This window comes from Beta vulgaris, chromosome 5 (assembly GCF_026745355.1).
Source record: "Beta vulgaris subsp. vulgaris cultivar EL10 chromosome 5, EL10.2, whole genome shotgun sequence".
Classification (NCBI taxonomy): Eukaryota; Viridiplantae; Streptophyta; class Magnoliopsida; order Caryophyllales; family Amaranthaceae; genus Beta; species Beta vulgaris.
Window position 1 is genome coordinate 7,590,536 of NC_079206.1, and position 25,188 is coordinate 7,615,723.

The 25,188-nt window shown below is 35.4% G+C and overlaps 2 protein-coding genes across 3 annotated transcripts; both read right to left on the minus strand.

The window, feature by feature from the left end:
* Nucleotides 1-915: 915 nt before the first annotated feature.
* Nucleotides 916-11,565, minus strand: LOC104892505 (phosphoinositide phosphatase SAC8). 2 transcript variants are annotated; one of them, XM_019249204.3, is made up of 20 exons: nucleotides 11,168-11,565; nucleotides 10,677-10,751; nucleotides 10,226-10,353; nucleotides 10,035-10,126; nucleotides 9,847-9,904; nucleotides 7,912-7,968; nucleotides 7,763-7,796; nucleotides 7,561-7,641; nucleotides 7,379-7,485; nucleotides 5,461-5,547; nucleotides 5,307-5,384; nucleotides 4,304-4,368; nucleotides 3,552-3,653; nucleotides 2,944-3,043; nucleotides 2,685-2,793; nucleotides 2,508-2,580; nucleotides 2,331-2,424; nucleotides 2,168-2,254; nucleotides 1,477-1,543; nucleotides 916-1,383 (listed from the first exon to the last, which is right to left on the minus strand). In XM_019249204.3, exons 1-20 carry the CDS (start codon nucleotides 11,346-11,348, stop codon nucleotides 1,256-1,258), a joined length of 1,803 nt encoding a protein of 600 aa, XP_019104749.1. In that variant the 5' UTR covers nucleotides 11,349-11,565; the 3' UTR covers nucleotides 916-1,255. The 2 variants fall into 2 exon arrangements, with proteins under 2 accessions (XP_019104749.1, XP_010676764.1); XM_010678462.4 differs by having other exon boundaries at nucleotides 3,552-3,650; nucleotides 11,168-11,564.
* Nucleotides 11,566-13,059: 1,494 nt separating this feature from the next.
* Nucleotides 13,060-16,853, minus strand: LOC104892507 (bifunctional monothiol glutaredoxin-S16, chloroplastic). The gene is made up of 2 exons (XM_010678463.4): nucleotides 16,357-16,853; nucleotides 13,060-13,779 (listed from the first exon to the last, which is right to left on the minus strand). Exons 1-2 carry the CDS (start codon nucleotides 16,756-16,758, stop codon nucleotides 13,279-13,281), a joined length of 903 nt encoding a protein of 300 aa, XP_010676765.1. The 5' UTR covers nucleotides 16,759-16,853; the 3' UTR covers nucleotides 13,060-13,278.
* Nucleotides 16,854-25,188: the final 8,335 nt, after the last annotated feature.

Here is a 25,188-nt window from a genome sequence, read left to right on the forward strand (position 1 = left end):
CTTATCTGCCAACAAATTCACGCAAAACCACGGGTGTGGATAATGTCTTTTGGAATGATATACAGATATAGCATACAGCATACTGGTTTCGTTTGTTTGCTTTCCAAGTGACTTGTTGGCTCAAGTAAAATTACTCATGGACAAAAGAATCATATTAAATCTACATCAGAAATTAAAACTAGTATATACAAATTTTTTTGATAAAATCCAAATTTTGCAAGACCAGGATCATTGTTTGATACAACCATAAATCATTCAATAAGAGAGTATATCGCTACAATTGAGAGTAGGTGATATTATCATACGACACTTATAAATTTTTATCAACAAATCAATATTTCCTGCGAAATTGAAAAAACAAACCCCAAACTCTCTCACAAGTCACAAGGGGAGAAATACTATAACTCAATAATTGGGTTAAGAAAACTCTTTAATAAAGAGAGAAGAAGATTTTGTCGTGAACATAAATTTTAAAATTTACTAAAAGAAAATAGGGGCTTACCATCAACCAAAAGATCTATAGCCCCTAGAACAACAAAAAAATTTTACGATATTGAGAGAACACGAGAATGAGAGAAAAAGGGCAAGAGGAGCAAGTAAATTACCATAGTCACGCTCTTGATAGTTTTGGCTAATATTGTGCTCGATCCACCACTGAAATACAAGATTCACGGTTGTATTATGTACTCCTTATTACTCTTCAACCTTTTCCTCTGCAATGACTTATTTAACCAGTTCCCTCGAAATTCGAACTCTGGCTATAGAGTTCAAACAGAGATCTTAACCAAACCATATAAACTTCTTGTTCATATATCAAAAATCTTGCAAATATTATGTCCTAAATCAGAAATGACTAGAAGGCAAACATGTCAAAACTGTCAAGTATTAACAAGCATTCGTTCAGACATACAAACCTCTGAAGAACTGTCAGATTGATTCCGGTAATTTCAAATAAATATGAGGGACTGTCAAATTATTACAGTAACTTACTTATTACTAGTACTTGTTTCCCCCTTCCCTCCTCTGATCTTAGAAGAATTGAGCGAGAACTCAAAAGTCTCTTTAAGACGCTTTAATCCTTGTTCTGACTACAAAGTTGGCACAGAAATGAGAATCAAAGGCGAGTTTCCACTTGCGAGCAAAGGGTTATTAATTACCTTAGTATTCATCAATGTACGAATTGCGTGAATTACCAAGAATATCACAATAATACAAGTTATTGATCTGCCAACTAAATCAAATAGCGTGAAGGTTTTCATATAAGGCCACAGAGACGAGGCCTAGAACAGAATTGCCTTCCATTAGCTTTCACCAACGCCATAACTCCAGCAGTCACACCAGCCCAGAGAACAGATGATACAAACTGCTGAGCATTCCGACCCACTGAAAGAGAAGAAAATCAAAAGTTTCAGTTATAGCTCATTTGATTTTCAGGCAAGTGTTGCACATAATGAAACTAGAGTGGGTCTCCCAAACCTTGGTTTAGCGAAAATGACGTTAAAGTCAGTCCCCCTATCAACAAAGCTGAAGCCACTGGAAGATACTGCAGTGTTGTTAAATGACATAAATTAGCAGAAGGCCTAGGAAGTACACGAGTCATCATATAGTCTAATAAATGATCAGAAAAACTAAACAATTGCTGGAGGATTAGAGTCTATGTTACTCGGACTCGGATTTCCATGTCAGACACATGCGCATGTCTAAGTGTTCGACTCGTCTACTTCTAAGAAAAAATTTCATGACTTTTACCCAAAATGAAGTGTCAAACCCATGTCCAAGTGTTAGAGGATCTGACACGGATACTTGAGTTATAATGAAGAGTCGATTCGAGTAATATAGATTAGAGTCGTATATAAGACTCGACAACCTGCACCAATATACATACATATTTAGCTAAAACGGGGTTTAATATAAGAAGAGGGAGATGTGGGGACGCATGAAACAGCTTTCACTGAAAATAATGACGCCAAATGACTCTTATCACTATGATACACATGGCCACATGCACATGCATATCTTCTGTTCTAAGGGTTTGTATTCAGCATAGCATCTGAAGCACTAACCATACACTATTTTGATCATGATGCATTATTGAAGCACTGTTAGATAACTTGATAATCAATGTAATAAATATCCCAGAAGCAAAAGTTCACACTGTTTGACTCACTGAAAGTGATTCGAAAGCATTAAGTTGAAAGGGTGAAGGATTGTTTCTGCCAACAGAGTAGCGACCACTGATGAGATCAATCGCATCCTGGTGAAAAGACAAAACTATAATTAGTATCCTCCCACTTCTCTCCAATATAAAAAAATAAGCCATGGTTGCATGCCTGTCTGACACCATCCTGAAAATTATTTAGATAATATCTTGAAACCGCACTCATTCCATCTGTAATAAGTCCTCCGAGAGTCTGCTTCCCGTATCTGCAAAATTATTCATCACACTTGTCGTAAGGTAGGCACCGAGCTGAGCCTCAGACAGACTTCTGAAGATGAATTTTTTTTACCTTACAAGGTCCCTCTTGAGAGCATGGGTACCCGTGTATTCTATGCTTAGCTCATCACCTTGCTCGACCCACACTATCAGTGATGAGGTCAAGAGTAAGTTCAATTATAAATACTACCAATTAACACGATATCTCTTCAATACGAGGTCAACTAAATTAAATTCACGCAAAACTCACAGATCTTAAACTTGTCAAACTCTTCACCACAGATAGAAATAGTATCTTCATGAGAAAATACACCACTCCTACGCAACTGTAGATCCAATGACAATCGAGCTAGGTAGCTCTGATTTAGAAACAGCATAAGATGTACATGTCAGAAAGAACATAAAAAAGAATTTTTGATAACTTTTAGCTGCTGTCCACAAAGAGAGAATTGATTATTGACCAGTAACCTATCACATCTAAATCAATAATGTATATAAGCCCTTCAAACCTGGGTAACATTTGTTCGATCGAGGCAATCTATGCAGTTAGATCTGATGACTCCTCTTTGTTCTTCCAGCACATTTTCTCCGGAGTCTACTAAGAAGTATCTGCTAAGGAGGAAAAAAAGATTTGATACTAAGAAGTATCTGCTAAGGACAAAAAAAAAGATCTGATACTAAGAAGTATCTGCTAAGGAGAAAAAAAAAAGATTTGATGTGTTGCACAGAAATAATAAAGGGAGAAGGAGGGGAAGGGAAGTAAGCGAGCTTATCTTTTCAAGCCAAATCTTTCAACTTGGGAAGAATTTGGTTTCTTAAAATGGAAACCAAAATGGCTCCTTCAGTTTCCTTCCCTTTCTCTTCAACCAATCCATATCTAAAATAACGAAATTGGATCCATCTTTCTCTCTCTCTCCCCTCCTTTTTCTTCAAATCCTCTTATCTATACACTGTTAATCTTTTTCCTTGTTCTCCTGGCCGCTTTATATTCCTTCTTATTTCTTTCTTTTCCTTACCAAGGGGGGGGGGGGGGGGGGGGGTATGGGGGAGAGTGGAGGGGGGGGGGGGATTTGGAGTTGATCCAAAAGGATTTCTAGTCGTTAAAACTGAAAATTACCCTTGCTTTCCAAAATCCTCTGATATTTCATCGTAGAGCACGTGCAGGTTATCAAAACTTGACTTGCCACAGATGCTGTGAAAGCGAAAGGGGACATATCTGCTATTCCAACCAACAGTAGTTGTTAGAGACATGCAGTGAAGATAATCCATCTTATTTGTCACAGCTGTTAGAGACATGCATCTTATCTATAAAGATTAGATCAGAACATGACAGGAAGGGTAGTTGAAGTAAAATTCCGAATTGTTAGTGAATAAGTAGCTGTACACAAGACAGGTGTTCCTTCTCTGTTTCCTTTTAGGGGGCGAGGCAGAGAGTAAGATGCATCTACTAGCAATTTAGCAAATTCACTAGAAACTCAAGAATTAATATAAAGTAGCACAAATAGAAATTGCTCACTGCATATGAAACTCAAATTTTAATTCTAGGTGAAAAACTTCAACAAAAGCCTCTTTGGTCGCAACTTGAGTGAGATCTGAAAGCATCATTTACATTACAAGTCCAGAAAATACCAACTAAGAGAATATGAAAAACTTTATCCATCACTCTGAAGTTGTTGGGAACTAACTTTATGCTCAACAATATTAAGTTATGTCATTCGCCAGATTCACAATAGCCCACATTTAAAAATCTGAATTGCAGAATACATGCATTTACAGAAAAATGTGCAGTACATTAATCTCATTTACATCATCTTTTATCTTTTTTTAACTTCAGTGTTCACCTTAGATGTAAGTAATGAAGAAAGTCACCTCACGTTTGGCAGCTTCTTCATCTCAGTAGCATAAGCGCTGCTAAGTTTCCCTTCAGCACCATGCTGGTAAAACAAGAAATAGACAAAAGACCGTCATCTTCACCATCTTTAACAAAATATGAAATACAAGTTAGAAGCTCACCCTTTTAGCTCCAACAAAGGTCTACATGCCATTCTTACAATTTTTTAAGCAATATCTGCAGCAAGAACTCTTTGTTTTCTTTTAATAGATCACTAGATCAGTAATACATTTACGAAAGAATGTATTAGGTGGAAAATAAATTCCATTAATTGGAACCTTCACTATCAATCTAAAATTGCAGTTGAGTTGTTTATCTCATATGGTATAGCAACAAAGACCAAAAGCTAATGATTGAACTTAAATACTGTGAGCCTTATTCCTAACAAACTGGAATATTTTAGTACAAAATATGAGGAGAGCCATTGCATCACCCACACCTCAACGTCAATGAGTATATGAAGAGTGTATTAATGATAAAACCATTGATTGTATATGGGCAGATACTCTATATTTCATATTTGGACCAAAAATGGAAATTTATCATAAGATAGCTGGATCAGAACTTGGACATATAGTCCTTTATTGAATATGTTTCTCTCATAGAATATTACCTTTTCCAATGCTGATAGCTCAGTAATGAAATGCAGAAATCAAAAGAGAAACAAAAAAGTCTGCTTATACTAATATAAAACACAGAACTTAATACTCCTTCTGACCCTTATAGTTTGCCCCCTTTGCTTTTTCTCGGTCTCCAAGACACATGTTCTACCATTAATATCTTTAATTACGTACTAGCTTTGATATATGAAAACTATGCATTACAAGGTAGCTAACAAGATCCCACATGATAATGTATTGTCTTATGTATCAATGTGAATTTATTATCAAAGTAAAAAGCCAAAAACCAAATGGGGCAAACAATAAGGGTTGGGGAAGTAGTATAACAGTGCCAAGATGTAGAATGCAGAGCTGCTCTTACTTCATCAGTTAAGTCAAGTGCTAAAATCTCCCCGTATCTTTGTGATAGATCATTGAAATGGCGCTCCACTATTTTTGACTGTAATAAATAGAAGGAAGTTACAGAAACATAATGCCCAATCAAGCTCAAAAAGCTATAAGAGTACAAGATATACCGTATCTTGATGGTTAATGATGTTTAACCGAGGTTTATAGCTTAGATCAACAATTTGCTCCCAGAGAAGTGGGATTGAACCCCGGACCTGAAATTCAACATAAGCAAATGTCTGTCCCAACAAATTCTAGAATGTATCGTACTTCCTAGTGAATATCTAATCAATAGCTGAAGAAATATCAAGCATAGCAAAGATGTCATAACTCAGTTCTGTCCACTTCTTCGGGCACACATCTGATGGACATTGGAAACAAACATTGGAGACTAATAATACTAACAATTTAAAGCCTAAAGCAAATCAAGAATAGCATATTTCCAGCACATGACAGAATTCAATCTGCTATCCTACCAGCATGTGCTCCCACAATAAGATAAATCGCATCACGCTAATAATTATGGTTGATGAACATAAAATTTATAGAACACTCATCACATCAACTTTAACTGCAAAAGGGGGGCACCAGTTGTTCACAAAACTATGTAGGAGTGCAACAAATAAAATGGGAGACTAAAACTCTAATATTTTAGGGAATGCTTGGATAGAGTATTATGTATTAAGGGGGTTACAGGAGACAACTAAAGATGAATGACAGTGAGTCCTGATGATGGTGAAGGGAATCAGGTTGAGGGTAACAGGTGCCTTAGGGTAGGGGGTAGTCGATAACTATTAATCCCAGAGAGGGGTAATAACTTCCCTACTGCTAGTTCCTCCCTACACCAGCACTACTTCCTTGAACCACCTCCACTCACCTTCCTTCTTAATTTGTCCCCAAGAAATCCCCAATAGAACAAGTACGACCTTAATGAAATCTCAACACTATGTCTAGGGAATTTAACAATCAATTGTTGGTGCACAGGTGAATACGAATATCACAAGGAACTCTGGCTTAATAAATTCATAGATAAATAATGTGTATATATATAGCAGCATCATGTCTTTCTTTAACAGAGAGTGAGGGATAACCTAGTGGTTAGAGCTTCCTTCCCGGTTCCAGGAGGTCCTGGGATCGATTCTCACCCTTGGCAAGTTGGATCCCCTTTATTCCCCCAACTTGTCAAGGTTTGTCCTTACCTTATTAAAAAAAAAATGTCTTTCTTTAACAATCGTAGCGCTTGACAAGTAAAATAATATTAGAGTTCCAAGTACACAAGGATGTGATCAAACTTCCCATATATGCTTAAAATCTCACAAAGCTTTCAAGGCTAGATGCATGAGTACTTTGAAGAATAACGATGTCATTACAAAAAAGGGGATTGGTTTTAGCTATCTTATAATGGCACTCCCACTTCATTATTTTTTCAGGAGCAAGTGGACATGCCATCATAAATTGATGAAGCGTACGAATTTACCCTGGACCCATATCCACAAAAGGCCCAGGAAGGTCAAACAAAAGGACATATGTAAGCGTACTTTATTCCGAACACTTGACTATGACAAATAACCTTTTTTGATTCATTGACGACCATTGTCTAATGTTAATCTTTCACGTACATCTAGAACCAACACCATATATAAGTGAGAAATAAGGCACTAACATTCTACTCTATTAAATTCAAAAGTATCCTAAACCCTAAGTAATGACTTATACACTAGAATGATGTAATACAAGAGCTACGAACTTAAACAGTCTTTTCAAGCAACTTAGTTTTAGTGAAAACAAAGGCTAACAAGCATCAAAATAATAATTGCTGTTTCAACACAGAGAGAAAGGAAAAATCATATTCCTACTATCTTTATACCAGATAAAGAATGGAGCCTAAGAGGTGAATGTATAGTTCTACCATTGCAGCATAATCAATTTTCAGTATTCAAGAAACATTAGTTCGTGTACTCTAAGACAGAGAATAATGCTTCAAGGTAAATCAGAAAAATGAACAGAATTCCAAAAAGCATCAGGAGATTAGGAAGATGTATAAACCTGCAAAAAAGAAGACTTAAAATCCTTCAATTCAAGCAACTGCTCCGTTTCAATAAAGTTAGCGGCATCTCCCTCCAAGTTGGCTCCCCTTCTCCACATTCTGGTTCCTTCAGTAATGTTACATAAGTAATCGAAGCAGATATATAACAATAGTGACAGTGGTACTTCAAAATATATAGTACCTAGGCGGCGCGTGCATCTTCTTGATATCAAAGTAATGGTAACAGGTGCATTATTTAATGTCAACTCTGCAGTCTGGAAGCTTAAACCTATTGTTAAGGAAAGTGATGACAGGAACAAAAAGGCTTGCATACAGCAAGATGGTAGGAATAATATCTACTTTATTGAGCCATGACATTATTATATAGACCGCTAAAAGGATATTTCCTTGCACCAGAGAAATAATGAACCCATCAAGCTGTAACCCGAAGAAATTAAAAGAAAAAAAAGAGTCAGCTATGGATGCAGGATTTGCTTATATAATTATTGGTCAAATATCAAGAAATTTTGAATAGAGGATCAAAAACTAGCACCTTATGCTCAATAAGCTCATCCAAAAGAGCTCTGTTCCAAACATATCGCGGGTCAGCCTAAAAATAGATAAAGAACCAGAGAAATGAGGCATAAGTTTTTTAGTAGGCTTCATGAACAGTTACACTGAAGCCAGTAATAAAACATCAAAAGCTAAGGTAGGGTATGGCCATTAGTCCCCTCAAGCTTCCTAGTCAAAAGTATAAGTGGAAATGGCACCCTTAACAAATAACGAAAATCTAAATAACAGATTTTAATTCAATACATACGATAGACTTTGATAGAGGTAATGACAATAAAAATAATATATAAGGACACAAAGTACATTTTTATGGAAGTCCTTTGTTTTGATCTATATGATTTGGTTACGTTACTGATTAATCATATCATTTTGTACTTGTATATATCTGTGCATCGAGAATAATAATATAATTTGGGCAATGATCTACTGATATGTAAATATTAATGATGTCTTTGAAGTTTGAACTCCCTCCCCCCATTACCTTATTTCTGGATTTCTCTTTAAAAAAATAGGATGAACACAAGACGATGACTCGACAAACAAAAGAGAAGCAAGGATGAATGCAGAACAAGAGACATAAAACCACGAACAGAAGGTCTTCATGACAAGGAAGTTTTGAGTTTTCTAGTCAAACATCCATGTAACCTTCAAACTCTCTTAAATCACATGCTATAAGTGTGTTCCTTAATAAAGCCAGAGCCAATGAAGTTATTTGGACATAAGCCATGATGAGGGAAAACAAGATTTGTAGAATCAAGAAATATGAAGCAACTGGAGATAGGCATTCTGATTAGTTGTGTTACTTACATGCTGTACTTCACGTACTGAAAATATAAAGAAACATATCTAATTTCACCAATATCCAAAGTGATGAACACTTGATCATATGAACAATTTCACAATATTCAAGATCTCAAACTTCAATTAACTATATGCACACTCATACCTGATCCAAATATCTGTGTCCTAGCCCAAGCAACACTATTTTAACAAGAATAGGTAGATGTAATTGTCACCATACAGCCGCTAAAACCCAATATGAGCTTTTCCTGTCTTTTATTCACTATTTTAAATTTTCAGAGTTCCAGCATTTGTCAAAGATTCTGACAAAATATCTTGTACCGTATTAAATTAGGTATGGATGCAAGTTGATGCCAATTGCTACCCTAGATTTTCAACTAAGGATGCATCACGTTTAACTAAAGTATCTTTAAACCACCTTCGGCTACATGGCATAGTCTCCTCATTATATCTTGCTCATGGAATACTATATATGATTTCCTGGAGGCTATTTAGCCAAGATATATGCCAAACAAAAAAAAAGAAGTTTTATATTCTAATCCTAGCATGATCATGGATGCTTCACACTAGTGGCCCCTTAATCTCGCAATATAAGGAAAGGCAGTCAATATAAGTAAAGGTAGTATAAACTTACTGTTCTAACAACTTCATCTTCTCCTACAGATGTTAGATATGCAAATCAGACCAATATAATCCAAACATGCAGATTTATCACAGCTCTTTCTGCAGATTTATCACAGATGTTTCTGGCATAATCCTAATATCAACAGAATATGTAAGCAATTTGACCTCTTAGATTTATCTAAATTCTTAAACCTCTGATAAATTATTTCCATGCGCTGTTGGCAAAACATAGAACTATATTAGTAACATCATTTCCCTTTCTGAGTTTTCCCATATCTTTTCTTTATCATAAATTATAACAGAAACTATAAGAATTTGTCAGCCAAGTTATGATACAAATATTAAAACTCTAGATATAATGTAAGGGAAAAGGCAAAGTAGCATGGTTGATTATAGCAAGAATTTGCAAGCAGTTTAATGGAAAGTTGGCAACAATTATCATTATGTATTTAGAACAAAAAAGTTTCAGCAATATAACGGTCAGAATAACCTGCTTCCATATTGGTTTGTTCTGCCACCCTGCTGCCAGCTTTAACCTTCTCTGTAAACTGGTTTTGGAGAAATGATCAACCTAGACGTAAGTATTGTAGAAGTCTACTCATTTATGTTACTCAGAAAACCACAATCTGTTATATACAATTATGCTGAAGATTATAGAGGTACAGAAGAACACCATACTTCACAGTTATATCAGTTTCGTAGGAATAATATAATCCCGGAGTAGATTCCACAACTCTCAACAAATTCGTGAAGTACGCTTCATCTTTTTTCTGCACAAGGTACATATGTATTTCCTACTAATCAGAAAAATGCACACCATTCACGCAAGGAAGCAAAAAAATGAGGGGAAAGAGAAAGCAAAACCTTACATCTTGGGTACTTAATTCCTTCAAGGCCAGATTACACGGTAAGTATTTCATAGATTCTACTCGATGAATAGGGGAACCATGATACGTCCCCACTTCTTTGGAAGATGTGATTACAATTATATACATTCCTGCAGGTAAATGTGAGCAGTAGTTGTACATCAAACACACGCAAACTTACACAATCCATTTCAACTAAATATAAGATGATTACATATAAAGCCAAATGCCATGATCGTCAACGTCCTTTGTTCTCCGGTTATTGCCTCAATGTGTTATAAAATCTTATCGAGAAGTCACATTTATTGCTCGAACACAACTAGTAGAATTGTTTACTTATCAAAGTGCTTACTTTTCAGGACAGCAGAATGCTAAAATAACAAACATATACCTAATCCATGCCTCACATTTCCAAATTACAGAACCGCATAGCTAGTACAACACACAAAAGTACCTGCAACTAATCGAATAGTCCCAACTACGCCGCATATTTTGGAGGTTTTGACAGGGCTTTCGAGAACATCATCACCTGAAACAACGGGACACATAATCCATTTCCAGTCACCATCACATACAGAAATACTTCACAACTCACTATATTTGCTTCATGTACATAAAATATGACAAAACAATACAAATCTTGATTCCCAAACCACATGGAAGTGAAAATCGATTTCGCCCGACCTAATAATAGCCCTCATCATTCATTTCCTAAATTACACACGTCACATAACATATACTCCACCATTGATAAAATTCTACCTTCAACAATTTAAAAACATCATATCTTAACTATATCATAGTAATATTACGATTATAATCATAAAAACCTAAAGTATAACAGTCTGATTAATCAAAGTAAACATTAATCGCAAAATCAAAATACATTAAACTAAGCTCCAACAACAACAACAACAACAGCAATGGAAGCAATATGATCTTAACTGTTAAGTGGCTGAATATCGCCATCAAAGCGATTAGCGGAGAATCCTTCATTAGGAGAACTAATTCTTCTGATCACGTACTTATCTTTGAACTCAAGAAGCTCCATTTCATCAAAAAGTCGAAAATTAGTAGCTGAAGAAGGTGATGATTCGTCCTTAATTCCAATTTCTCTCTCCTCCATCTTTACCTCGAAAACTGTGACTACTTTCGTTGATGAATTTGAAGATGTAATTCGATTATGAACATGAATTTTGATCTAAACCCTAGAAACTACGGGAATAATTGATGATTGTGACAGCAAAATTTGCAGTAGATGTGATAAGGGGGAGGGGTTAATTAGGAAGATTTTCAATGTCAAGTTTCCCTAAATTCGACGATTTTAGGTTGATGACAACTTCGAATTAACTGTTATAACTGTAACTTTCCAAAAAAATACCAAGAATCCAAGATAGCTGGAAATTCCAACCAATAAGAATACTAACGGCCCGTTTGGTACTCGTTAATAAATTACGGTAATAAGAATGAATTTTAAGTATAATTTTATTAGGGAAACACCCCTAAAATCTCCATGGGGAGTCATTTTTTCTCCATGGGCAAGCAATCTCACCCTTAAAACTTTTTGTCTTCAAGGGGAAACAATTTCCATTACCACTCATTACCACCTACAAGGTGGTATTAGATGGGATTGAAAATTCAAGAAGGAAAGTAGACATTTTAGAATAAATTAGCATTACATGGAAATGGACAATGACATTTTTCACAAATTTACACACAAATTAATTCTCATTACCATCATTTATGACTAACTACCAAACGGGACGTAAGTACTAACGAACCTAAAAAAGGATAAATTTTCGGTAGAAATTAATTATGTTTCGAGATCTCGTTATAAGTTGTATAGTAGATTTAAGTGAAAATCATTTTATAAGGAAACAAAATGATGAATCATTTCAAATCCCACTAAGATCTTGTTATAGATTTTAAAAGTGATACTCGTTACAAAAGCATGAAATTAATTTAGAAGAGAATGGACCACTTTTTTAATATATTGATTGGTTTAATCCATTCGGTATCACTTTTGTTAATCTTTTTTATTCTCTTTACCCATATGAGCCATGAAGGCGGTACAAAGAAGGGGAAGGGAGATTCGAACCTGTGACTTATCGTTCACAGTACCTCAACTTTAATCGGTAGGCCAAGACATCCTTGTTGCTTTTGTTAATCTATACAGTGATTAGTTTAATCATTTCAGTAAGACTGTTGAGTTATTTTTTAAAATTTTGTTTTATAGTTCGAGATTTGAAGGGAAACAATGGAAAGATAAGAGAAGCAAGTCGAGGGACGACATGCATATTTCTTCTAAAAATAATATTATAACTTTTTTTCTCCATGTAGTAAATATTTCCTTCCAAAAGTTCACCATTCAGTGTGGTTTTTTTTTTTTTTTTTTTTTTTGACATCCAAACCATTCAGTGTGGTTAAGATTAACTAATTGATTGCTAATGGAATAGATGTTCTAACATAATAAGTTCAAGAGCTAGTATAACGCAACCATGGTTTTGTAAATAGATTAGTCGAGAGTGGAAATTCTACAATTATTTAAACTATATGCGAAAGGATTAATTGCAAAATTGAATAGATTTGGTGCACACAATAACTTATTGTGTAACAAGTGTCGTATGATGTAGTACCTCTTAAACATGTCTTTCAAGAAAATGAATGTACCATAAGATGATTTGGGTGAAGATGATTCTAGCTCTTTTTATGGCACTTCTACCTCTCCCCAACTCTAATTCTTGGGTTCTATTGTTGATAGACGAACTTAAGAAAATAATGAGATGCGAGTTTATCAGTAGTATGTGATCATTGCCAAAATGAAGAGATCATACTACTATAGTTTAAGTCCTCTGTGCTTTTTATTCTAGCTGCCTGGTCAAAGAATTGTAGTTTTGATCTCCAGCATTCTACAACAAAGATTATAACAACAAACCACGAACTTACCTGCTTGAGCAACATACAAAGCTCAAACTTTACACTCATATTGTAACACAATCAAATCTATAAGCCCTAGTTTTATATTGTTCATATCAGTGTACAAGAAAATAAATTATTTATTTCAACAAACTAGCAAGCTCACCCTTTTCATACATGGAGGTTAATATGTCACATCCTCCGACCAATTCTCCATTGACAAAGATCTGAGGGAATGTCGGCCAGTTGCTGTAGCTCTTGAGTGTTTCCCTTAATCCATAATTGAACTCCTCGTCAAGCACATCCACGCTCTCATAATCCACCCCTTGGCTTTCAAGCATCCCAACCACCTTTTGCGAGAACCCACATAAAGGTGCACTTCGAGATCCCTTGATAAAAGCAACAACTTTGTTTTCTTTAACCAGCCTATCAATAAGCTGTTCTAGTGGAACTGTTAGCTGTACATTTCGTCCAGGCGTTAGACGGAGATCTGCCTTCTTCTTAGGTGGTGGCCTAAACCATGTTGTATTGCCTGTCTCGTTTCCTGGTGGAACCTTTCCTGTGGCTGCTATGTGTTCTTCCATCCATGATTTCCAAGCTTGGGTCAAGGATTCTCTGCTTGGATCATCAACAATTCCAACCTACGTATGATTAAGGTTTTTAAATGAGAGATAACAACAGACATTCTATCTCCTTTCATCGAAAAGATAATTCTTACTAAATGCAACTCAAGAATAGAGAAACTACAAGGATGAAAGACGACTTATGTCATGGTTTTACATTGTGCAACATCAACATAATCCCACAAAACATCTTCTTGTACACATTATGAACTGCAGACTAGATTCTAGATTTCACGATTATATTTCATTTGCCTAGTATGCTATCAGTCACCACAGTATGGCAGTAAATCTAGATCGTGAACCCTCTGATCATGGCTAGTAACTGTGTACAAAGACTATTTAAGTAAATTAAGTTCCACTTTTTCCAAAAAAAAAAACCTTGCTTTCATTAGTTGCACCTTAGTTCAATATAATTAGATAAATCTAGGATGAACATGCCGGCTCCAATAGATCAGTGCAACATGGATATAACCTAATAGCGATTGGCGAGTGTTCTAGTGCTCCAATCCAATTTGAAAGACGGACAATATCACAAATAACACACACTCAGCTTTAATTTTTTTATTAATCATTTGTCTCCTAGCACTGAATTAATCATAAGGAGCAGATGACCAAGCAATTTTTGCATGCTTCATGCTAGTTAGAATTTGTGTCAAGGGAGGAAGGAAGTAGGAGAAAGAAATAGAAAGAAGATTGAAGGCGGCCTTTGTTGAGCTTTGTGGAGCTCGTGAATCAAGAGGAGAGATAAAACTATGACTTACATTTTATTATTGTGTAAAAAAGTGAGAAGGAATATTATAACATCTACCTATTTATACTAATTACAATAGGTAACAAAATTAATGCTAGAATTACAACTAACAAGAATATTTAAACTCTAACAACCTATATCTAAACTCCAACACTAGTCAAGGTTATTACACACCTTTATGAACTACTAAAATGTTATGACCAAGTAACTAACTTCCAAGAACAAGAAGGATTTACATGTACTTGTGCAGACATTTAGACCCATAGCTCCTCCATTATCACTAAGTCATTTTCACATTCTGATATTGATCTTGGTTACAGTTATGCATAGTTGCCTTAAATGTAGACACTTCCAGAAGTTGACTTGTTTGCAAAGTGAACATGGGCACTTAATTGGAATTACTAATTGGAAGACACTTCATTCTATACTAAGACAAATGCCCCACTCTCCCATTTAAGGGAGTGTTTAACATAACAAGTATCCTGATTGAAAATATAGGTACAATTTCATTTCTTATTATTCCCCGCCTAGTTTTTCCCAAAGGCTTTGCAACATATTCAGCTTGTTTAGTAGCAATTTCTAAAAAGTAAGGCATGGGGAGGGGAGGAAAAGGGATGGAAGTAGTGTCAAATAAAGATAGTAAAATTAGTAACGGGTTTTGGCCTTTGGAGAGAGTCAAATAAAATAAAGTGTATGTGAATGGCAGGTCTGTCATCAGATAGCAGCAGTATGGTCTTATATACTGCACTATCTAATTTGATAACACTTGGAAGTTGGAAGTTCGATTGCATTTTGTTAGCTGTGATACCAAAACTTTCTCTCCACAAACGATTGTATAGTGATGATTTCCAGATGGTGATAGATAGCATGGATTAGAGATTGTAGAGTGAGCAAGGGGGGAATGGGAATTATCGCCCTCATTGGTATTAGTTACTTACCATTCCCTACAAGGCTACAATAATGTAGTACCCCAAAACAATTGGGGGTAATGATTCCCCTTTCCCTATTCCCTCCTAGCATTTTCGCTACATACTAATTCTATTACTACCTGAACACACACAAATCCATGCACCACACACACACGCACACGCACGCACAAAATACATGCTTTAATTTTTAACAAAAATTCAAATTTCTTCTGTTCCTTTCCCTCCATTGCCTCCGCCCAACTCAATTGATATCTAAACAAGGGAAAAGAAACCCTTCCCTCCACTTCCTCGTGCCCAAACAACTACTAGTCTACTACTGGTAGAAACTGAACTGCTCTCTCTTAAGAAGGTAAAAACACATCAACACCTAAGCAATCTCTTCTCTTTCCTTCGAGTTTCGAGAAATAAATAATGTGTTACCAAAATTCTAAGTGTTTGGAAAGGCTTTCGTACTTTCGCATAACAGTAAAGTCTAACCACGAAGATGACGGTTCAAATTCGATAATGAAGTTATTTGCTTCAATCTCTCATAACAATTTGTTTTAAGAACGGACACAGTACAAAATCCTAAATATGAATTCCACATACTGAACAAAAATAATTCAACAATCATAATATAATCAAACATCACATAGTATATACACAGAAAATGTGATTCGTAACTTCCAGCACCTTGAGCGCATTTTTTTCTCTTCAATTTTATCAACTAATAATCAATAAACCAATTAAGCAGTGTCAAGCTACAACTAGAAAGATAACAACAAAATACTATCCACTTTTTCTTGAATTAGTTCTTTCCACAAAAATTAAAGCACAAATTTCTGCAATTATGGCATGAAAATACAACAAATGTGATTTTCATATTAATCAAACAAACTTTAGGTAAAATTCCTCTACAATTCAAAGATTAGGTACCTTAATAGAAGAACAAAGCTCCGGCACCTTTTTCCGGTGAGTATCAACACTAGCGGCGACATTTTTGGACAAACCGATGAACTGAAGCTCGCCATTAGAATCATAGACTGCGTAAACGCCGGAATCTGATGTCAAGCTTACGTCATTTTCCGGCGAAAAAGGAACCGAATCTGACTCCGATAGTTTCTTGAATGCTGATACAATAGAGAGAGAACGAGGTTTAAGCTTTGCGATAGTTGCGAAATTAGTGGTGTGTTTTAGAGAGAGAAAGCTGTGGATTGTGAAGGAAGATGTGGTAGGAGGAGAGAGAAAAGAGAGAGATTGAAGAGGTTGATGAGAGTTTGAAGGGAGTAATCGAGGTGATGGAGAGATTGTTCTGGAAAGTATGTTCATAGTCGCCATTTTTGGAGAGAGATAGAGCAACTAAGCAAGAGAGAAGGGAGTGATAGCCCGTAGCCGATAGGAGTAAAAGGTCGTTGGGGCTCGGCTCACTACTCTCTAACTCACAAAGAGAAATTCTCATAAAATTTGTGATAAACCACCTTTTAAAATATATAAGATTAAAAACAATAAAAACGAGTATGTAGTTTTCAATTTTCAAATTGATATATTTAGTACTTCCTCTATTTCGAATTAATCGCAACGGTCAATATTTTGCACTCTTCATAGTAGGTACTTTGACTAATATTGAACTTTATACATAATGAAAAACATAGTCAAGTGGAATCTTGTTAGATTTGTCTCCTTAAATACTTTGTAATATCAACTTTTTATAATTTTTACATATATATTATAGTAGATATTAACCGTCAAAGTTATGTCTCGACAAGCATGAAAAGTAAATTGTTGCGATTAAATCGAAACGGAGGAAGTATAAGTATGACATTTTAATAAGTTTATTATACTATTTATATAGTATAGATTTTACATTCATAAAACCAAAAAAAAAAAAAAAAAAAAAAAAAAATTGACAGTGATCTTGAACAGGCCTGTAGTTTTTAGTTTTTTGTTGTCAATTTTCAAAGTTGACATAGCCTGTATAAGTGTATAACTATGACTAAGTTCATCACACCACTTATATCGATCATATGACTTTCAAAATCATAAAACCAAAAATTGAAAACAGACAGTAATGGCGAATAGGCCCTTAGGTATTGTCGAAATTTTAGAGAACCATAAAAAATTCTACATGTATAGTCGAAATTCTAAAGGAACATAAAAAAATCGGTTTTTTCACTAAGTACCCCCGAGTTTTCAAAAAATTCACCTGGTACCCTCCATGTTTTCAAAATTCACCAGGTACCCTTCAGTTTCGAACTAATACACTCAGATACCCTTAATGACTAACGGCGTTAATCATCGTTAGTCATTAACCCTAATTTCCTGTTTTAAACCCTAATCAACCCCCTAATGCTACCCTAATCCTAACCCCTACTTCTAACCCTAACCCCAAACCCTAACCCTAACCCTAACCCACAACCCACAACCCCACCACCCACTGCCCCAACCTCCCCCCACCCCAGCAGCCCCCCCTCCCTCACCCCCCGCAGCCCCTCCCCAACCCCCGCGCCCCCCTCCCACGCACCCAGTTCAATTCACCAGTCCCCTTACCCTTCTCTCACCATCACGCACCCCCACAACACCACCCCCACGCCCACCCCCATCCCATTCCTACCAAGTGTTGCGGCCCCCACAGCTAGCTTCCATTTTCGCTCTCCTCCACCGCGCCGACGACAACTGTAGTACGAAGCAGGGGAGAGGCGGAGCGAGGGAAGCAGCGAGATAGAGGAAGAACAGGGGTGGGGGATGCGCGGGTTAAGGGTGCGAGGAGAGAGAAAAGAACCACCGTCGTGAGTGGTTGTGAGAAAAGAACCATCGCAAGGAGAGAGAAAAAACTGCAGCAACACCGCCGTGAGTGGAGGGCGCAGGGGTGGGGGCTACGGGGGTGTTGGCTGCGGGGGGTGGGGGAGGGGGCTGCTGGGGTGAGGAAGGGGGTTGTGGGGGTGGGGCAGGGGGCAGGGGTGGTGGGAGGGTGGGGGGAGGGGTGGTTAGGTTTAGGTTTAGGGTTAGGGTTAGGATTAGGGCTAAGGTTAGGATTAGGGTTAGGATTAGAGGTTAATTAGAGTTGAAAACAGAAAATTAAGGGCATTTGGGTGTATTTACATAAAAGTGAGGGGTACCTGGTGAATTTTGAAAACATGGAGGGTAGCAGGTGAATTTTTTGAAAACTCGGGGGTACTTGGTGAAAAAATCGTAAAAAATTCTACACACGATCATATAGGTAAATATCTACATCGTGAAAAGTAGGAAGTTATTAGTAAAAAGAGAAGTAAAGTGGAATTGACAAAAAGGACGCTAAGATATTATACCTTTGTCGACTAGGTGGATTTCGGACTTTGAAGGAAGTGATTTTTAGCCTTGAAAAAGGGATTTCAGTGTTCAATTCACAAAATTTCGTTTATAGTTCGAAATCTTTGAGAAAGATTAGGAGAGTATTTGACTTGAAAGATACGTTTTTTTTAGTATTTGAATGAAATATATGCAAACTCGATGTATTGTTGTGTAACAAACAAGCATATGCGTCAGCACAACTTTGCTAACACTTCACTATTTTTAGCAACTTCCTCTAAAGATTCAATGCGTGGATAGTGGTGTGCGTCGCGCAAGAGGCCTGCGCTTAGCACAAAGGCCTTGTGACACGCACAACCAACTTTCATCAACTAGATTCTCTTTTATCGTTAAACAACCATCGTAACTTATCTTTTACCAAATCATTATCATTGAAATACGAGATTAAATCCATAAAATCTAATTTTATGAAATTAATTTCATAATATATTTATGTAAAAATAAAATAAATATCAATTAATTATCAAGAATAATAAATTGAGATTTTAAATTGAATTTCATTTTTTAGTGGTTTGGACTCAAAATGGTTTGGACAAGCATTTCAATCGCTTTTCTTGAGTTTGAACCAACGAGGATGACAGTATGTTTTCCCATTGGGTACTACTAAAACAGGAAGAAATATTTATGTGCCTACAACCCTACACCTACTAATTAATTATGAAAACTCAACTGATATGACAACTTAACTAATAATCTATACAAATCCAACACGTAAAACCCATACTTTAATTTTAGAGTCACTGTAAAATTGTGTGGTTCCTAAGAACGAAATAAAGATAGTTATAAGAAAAGAGCTAGCCTTGGTTCTTATCAACTTGTGGTGATAATATTTTTCAATTAAGGGAAAGACAATTCAACGTTATTAGGATCGTGATCCTACAAAATCTGAATTCGTGACTGGTACCGATCATGCAAAGGCAATCCGATTCTACGCACAATCTAAGATCATTCTGATATATTTCGATTGTAAGATCGTATCACCTTACGATTCGGATCGTGATCCTAATAACAATGGGTGTTATGAAGTGCATAAAAGGAGAACATCAAGTGAACAATAATATATCCAGCAACAACACCTCTTAATATATATGTATCGATTTATACACTTATGTTTAAAACAAATTTCACAAATAATATAATTTTTTGGTGCATACCTATCAGAAAAGACTCTCGATCTATCACACATTCACACTATAAAAATCTTTCTTTTATATTTGGGTTTTATGTCATGATTTGTGCATCTTGTAAGCCTGTAAGGTGATATATAAATGATGGCTCGTAATGATACTAATAAGGAAAGTTTGATGTGAATATCCTTGGTCTTTCAAAATTATCGATAGATATTAGTTATGTGTTCTTAATAAAATTTACCACTTGATACCATCTCTAGCTAATTTGGTAGTGAATGGTAATCAAAAGTAAAACTAGGGTTGTTCAGAGTGCGGACCGTACTAAACCGCAATTCAAATCTTTTTTCTGCGGTTTGGGTTGGTTTACGGTTTCAAAATTGCGGTTTGGGTTATGATTTTAAGCAAACTGCGGTTTGCGGTTTTGAGTTGGATTTTAATTTTTGTAAACCAAAACCGCAATTTTTATCTATTTTTTTTTATAAAAAAAATACACTTGACGATGTGGCATATAAGTATACAACTGGGAAAAAAAATTAAGGTAAAGAACTTGTACACTTTTGATAAATTATTATTTATGTTTAATCATGAAGTCAACTTCATATTTATTTGGACACTTTATCTTTGTTAACATATTTTCTTTTTACTCTTGGATTACAAAATTAGTGTCGCGGAGGAAAAAAAATGATTAAACCGCACCAAACCGTTTTGCATGGTTCGATTTGGGTTGAGAAAATGTAAACTGTATATTTGCGATTTGAATTAGGTTACATCCCAAACCGCACCAACCCAAACCGCAAACACTCATAATCAATACTTATAAAGAAACATTACCATTTGAAAATGAACAAATATTACAGAGATAATAGTCATTAGTTTCATACTTTCCTTACAAACTTACAAATAAATCCATCAAAATTGCCGCGATAACCATCTAACCACGTTAACTCTTCACTCTTTTGCAAACTTTAACAATAGAAAATATAATATAAGTCAAATCCAAACAACTTCTTTCTCAAGTAGTTGTCTTGACTGTTACGTACTAATGATATGAATCAGACAAGAACAGAAATTTATGCTTTTGCCAATTTTTGTGAATTTTGCGACTTCGCTTTAGTCCTAAGCAAAAACGACTCTAAAACTGTGGAGTGGATCATCTTACTCCCGTGGTGTCTGTGGATCAAAATTCTTTTCACATTGCATGCCAACGTAGTTTACTAGGCGATGGGGTTGTTCAAATCCGGATCGTCTCAGATCATTTGAATTGGATTATTTTCGGGTGTATTTTACATTTGAATTGAGTTAAATTCTTTCTCGGACATAGTTTAGTTTGATTCAATTCGATTTCATGGATAATGAGATCATGTTGAGTATCATATCAAAATGTCTCATAAATATCGGAATTGAGTGTCATTGTGCGACTATATGGCTTCTTTTTTTTTATCCATATGAGCCACGAAGGCAGGGGAGGGGGGATTCGAACCTGTGACTTATCGTTCACAGCACTTCAATCTTAATCACTAGGCCAAGACATCCTTAAGTGGTGTAACACTTGGCCCAAATTAAATTCAGCCATCTATTCACACAATTTTGCACCGACTTATATAGTAGTACTATATATAGATGAAATATGAGATAATACAAATTTCATAATTTAAATATATTTTATTGACGATAATTAGTATATAAGATATTAGATACTATTGATTATGAATTGTACTCGTGAATTCTGCCTTAGTCTCCTCCATTTCTAGCAATTTTTGTTTTGTTTTTTCTTTGATATCAAGTTCTTTTAGTGTGTATATATATAATTTGAGGTGAAGGGTCTTTTGATGTTATAATTGAATATGATATCATGAAAGGGAGAGCCAAATTTGCTCAATTTGTTAAAAGTTTATGTTATTGCTTTCTTTCCAATTTAGGGTAAATTGACTATTTCTGATTGATCTCTAAGACAATCCTAATGACAAAGCTAATAGAGACATTTTGCCAACTTACTCTAAGGGTCTGTTCTCTCCAGTTTATTTTCAGTTTAGTTCAATTCAGTTCAGTTCAGTTTGATTCAGTTCAATTCAGTTCAGTTCAGTTCAGCTTTGGACAATACTTTTACTCTCACATATCACTATTCATATCAGTTTAGTTCAATTCAATTCAATTTGGTTCAATTCAGTTCAGTTGTTTTATGCCGAAGAGAATATGCCCTGAAATGTATGTGTAACTGTGTTATCTGTGTTGTGCTTCATAATTAGCTCCACATAAAATTATTATTAATTGTACTTTATTAGGAATAGAGATGTCAGTGCGGTCGGACAAGTAGGAAACCCGCCCCATCCCCGCCCAATTGGGAAATTGGGTGGGGATGGGGTGGGGATGAGGATTAAAATCGTGCCTGCAATAAGTGGTGGATATGGATGGAAATATCTATCCATTGGATAATCCATCACCCGCTCCACCGAATATAGAAAAAAGAATGAAACACTGACTTAAATGGATGAGAAGCGGGTGACAGATTTGGGTATATATATATATATATATATATAGGGGAAAGATCACATGAGAATGTTCCTTACATGAGAAATGAGAATGAATCTCAACCGCACGATTGAATTAGAGTTACAACACTTGTTCATTAGAGTTATACCCTTGAAAAAATTCAAGCCCAAAAAAAAAAAATCGAAATATTTTTTCTAATTTTTGTTTTTTTTTGGAATTACATCACTTTTTCATTAGAGTTACATCACTTGTTCATTAGAGTTATAGCGTGTAAAATCCTTTCTCGTTTCTCATATAAGTATGCATTCTCATATGAACTCATCACTTATATATATATATATATATATATATATATATATATATATAGGCAAGATCACATGAGAATGCTCCTTACATGAGAAATGAGAATGAATCTCAATCACACGATTGGTTTAGAATTACAACACTTATTCATTAGAGTTATATCCCTCTAAAAAAATTTGAATTCAAATTTTTTTTGTTTTTTTTGAATTTTGAAAATTCAAATATTTTGTTTTTGGAGTTACATCACTTTTTCATTAGAGTTACAACACTTATTCATAAGAGTTATAGCGTGTAAAATTCATTCTCATTTCTCATATAAGTATGCATTCTCATATGAACTCACTTCTATATATATATATATATATATAATATATATATAATATATATATATATATATATATATATATATATATAAGAGTGATGTAACTCTTTTGAAAGTAGTACAGTGTGCTTGGTAAACTGACCCATATCTAGTGTTGTTGGTGTTGGAGTTGAAGGGGACGATGTGGATGATAAGTGTAGTAAAATGAAGAAAGCAAAAAAGAAGGTGAATGTTAAGTCTGAATTGGACCATTACTTGGAGGAGCATGCCTTGTCGAAAAGTGATCTTTTTTATATTATGAAGAATTAGGACATCAAGTTAAAATATCCCACCTTGAAAAGGATTGCAAAAGTTATCTTAGCAATTTCGACCTTTACGGTTGCATCAAATTACGCATTTAGTATGAGTAGAAGAGTAATTAGCCATCATTGTTCTACACTTACTATCAATACTGTGAAAGCTTTAATGTGTATGCGAAATTGGATTCTTAGGAATTATTCATGTAACATATATATTATTCTAACCATTAATTCTACAATCTTACATAATCAGATACTCTTATTTTGATTTGCTTTGTTTAATATATTTGTTATTTGAGATAGGATCTTTTTTCAACAATGCTCAATCATGTGAAACTAAATTAGAAGACTCTGATGCGTGGATATAGAAGGGAGTGGTACTAGTGGAAATGGAAGTGAAGTAGTTGATGTGGAGTTGGTGATGTCTTTGTATATTAATAACTTTAGTAATTATATAAATCTATATTAATCTCCTAATCCACTATTCATTTTTTCTTTAACAGGGGATGAAGATGGCTTGGATTTTTAATTGCGTTTGTACCAAAATGTGATGTTGTGCTGCTGCTATTGATACTTTAGTGTTATGTTGTTGGTTTCTTATAACAGGGGGATGTCTTTGAATATTTTTTATATTGAAACAATACAATACGATTTTACCCGATATATAATCACCTGTTCCATCCGCTTCACCCGTGAAAAGTGGATGGATGGATCCAGATGATGGTTAAAGCGGGTAATGGATGGATCGGGTGGGGAGGATGGATACGGGTGACGCTCCATCCGCCCCGAATCCGACCCATTTACATTCCCGCCTCGCATATTTATTATTAAAATCCTATTTGTATATTTATATTATTTATAGTTTTTTCTTGCAAAATAAGTATAAATCTAAGGGTATGGCGCGGGTACGAAGCGGGTGCGAGTACTTATGCGAGTGGCCTGGCTGAGCGATGAGGGAGTGGGTACGAAGTGGGTGCGGCTAGTGGGGCGAGTGTATTTAAATACGTACCCGCTGGAGTGGAGATGGGTCTGGAATATTCCCTGCAATGAGTGGTGGAGCGGTGTTGGGGATGGGAATTTTATGTGAGTGCGGGTGTGGAGGGACCATCCTCCACACTCGTCCCGCCCAATTATCATCCCTAATTATGATCTCGAACTTGGTCCTAATTATTTAACAGGTACGCACGATTCCTAGAGATTCTTTTCAGATTTTATACGAACATGTTCATTGGACAATAGTAGGAATTGTTTGGCATAAAAATATACACTTTCCATCCCTAAATGATCGTTTGGTTATAGTTTGTGTTTGATTTTTTGGGTGAAACATGTAAATCATAATATTATTATCGAACTCAATTCTCGATCATTTCAGTTTATAGTTTTAAATAGTTTCATTACATTACCGTTCAATTTTTTTTATTGATAAGGATAAGTGTCCTACTGAATCAAAGCCTCGTATAAGTTAATTTGACCGACCTAACTACACAGACAAGTCCATTTAAAAGACGGTGGATAAGCTAAGGACGGGAATCCCACCCACAAAGTGATTCTAGTGGGGTTTGATCTCACAACCTTACCACTAGACCAAATACTACTTACTACGTTACAGTTCAATTACTTATACAAATGTTTTAGCATTATTATGAATTATGATCAAAGTAGTCTTAGCTTGTAGTGCATTGGAAGATAAAAGTAAAATATGACAAATATTTGAGTACACTAGGAGAATCTTATTTATAGTTTTATACCCTCTATACATGAAGAAAACGTGAGATACCAAACTCAAAAAAAATTATAACAATAAATAAAAAGAAGCCATTTTAAGAAGAAGGGTCAAAAACCTGCCCCAACCATATGTTCCTTTAGCTTTACATTTACT

Coding starts and splice junctions, on each gene's coding strand:
- LOC104892505 (XM_019249204.3), bottom strand. CDS start 11,348: ATGGAGGAGAGAGAAATTGGAATTAAGGACGAATCATCACCTTCTTCA. Junction 3,044..3,551: donor GAGGATTTTGGAAAGCAAGG/GTAATTTTCAGT, acceptor CCTCCTTAGCAG/ATACTTCTTAGTAGACTCCG. Junction 2,425..2,507: donor CTCAAGAGGGACCTTGTAAG/GTAAAAAAAATT, acceptor ATAATTTTGCAG/ATACGGGAAGCAGACTCTCG.
- LOC104892507 (XM_010678463.4), bottom strand. CDS start 16,758: ATGGCGACTATGAACATACTTTCCAGAACAATCTCTCCATCACCTCGA. Junction 13,780..16,356: donor AGCTTTGTTCTTCTATTAAG/GTACCTAATCTT, acceptor AATCATACGTAG/GTTGGAATTGTTGATGATCC.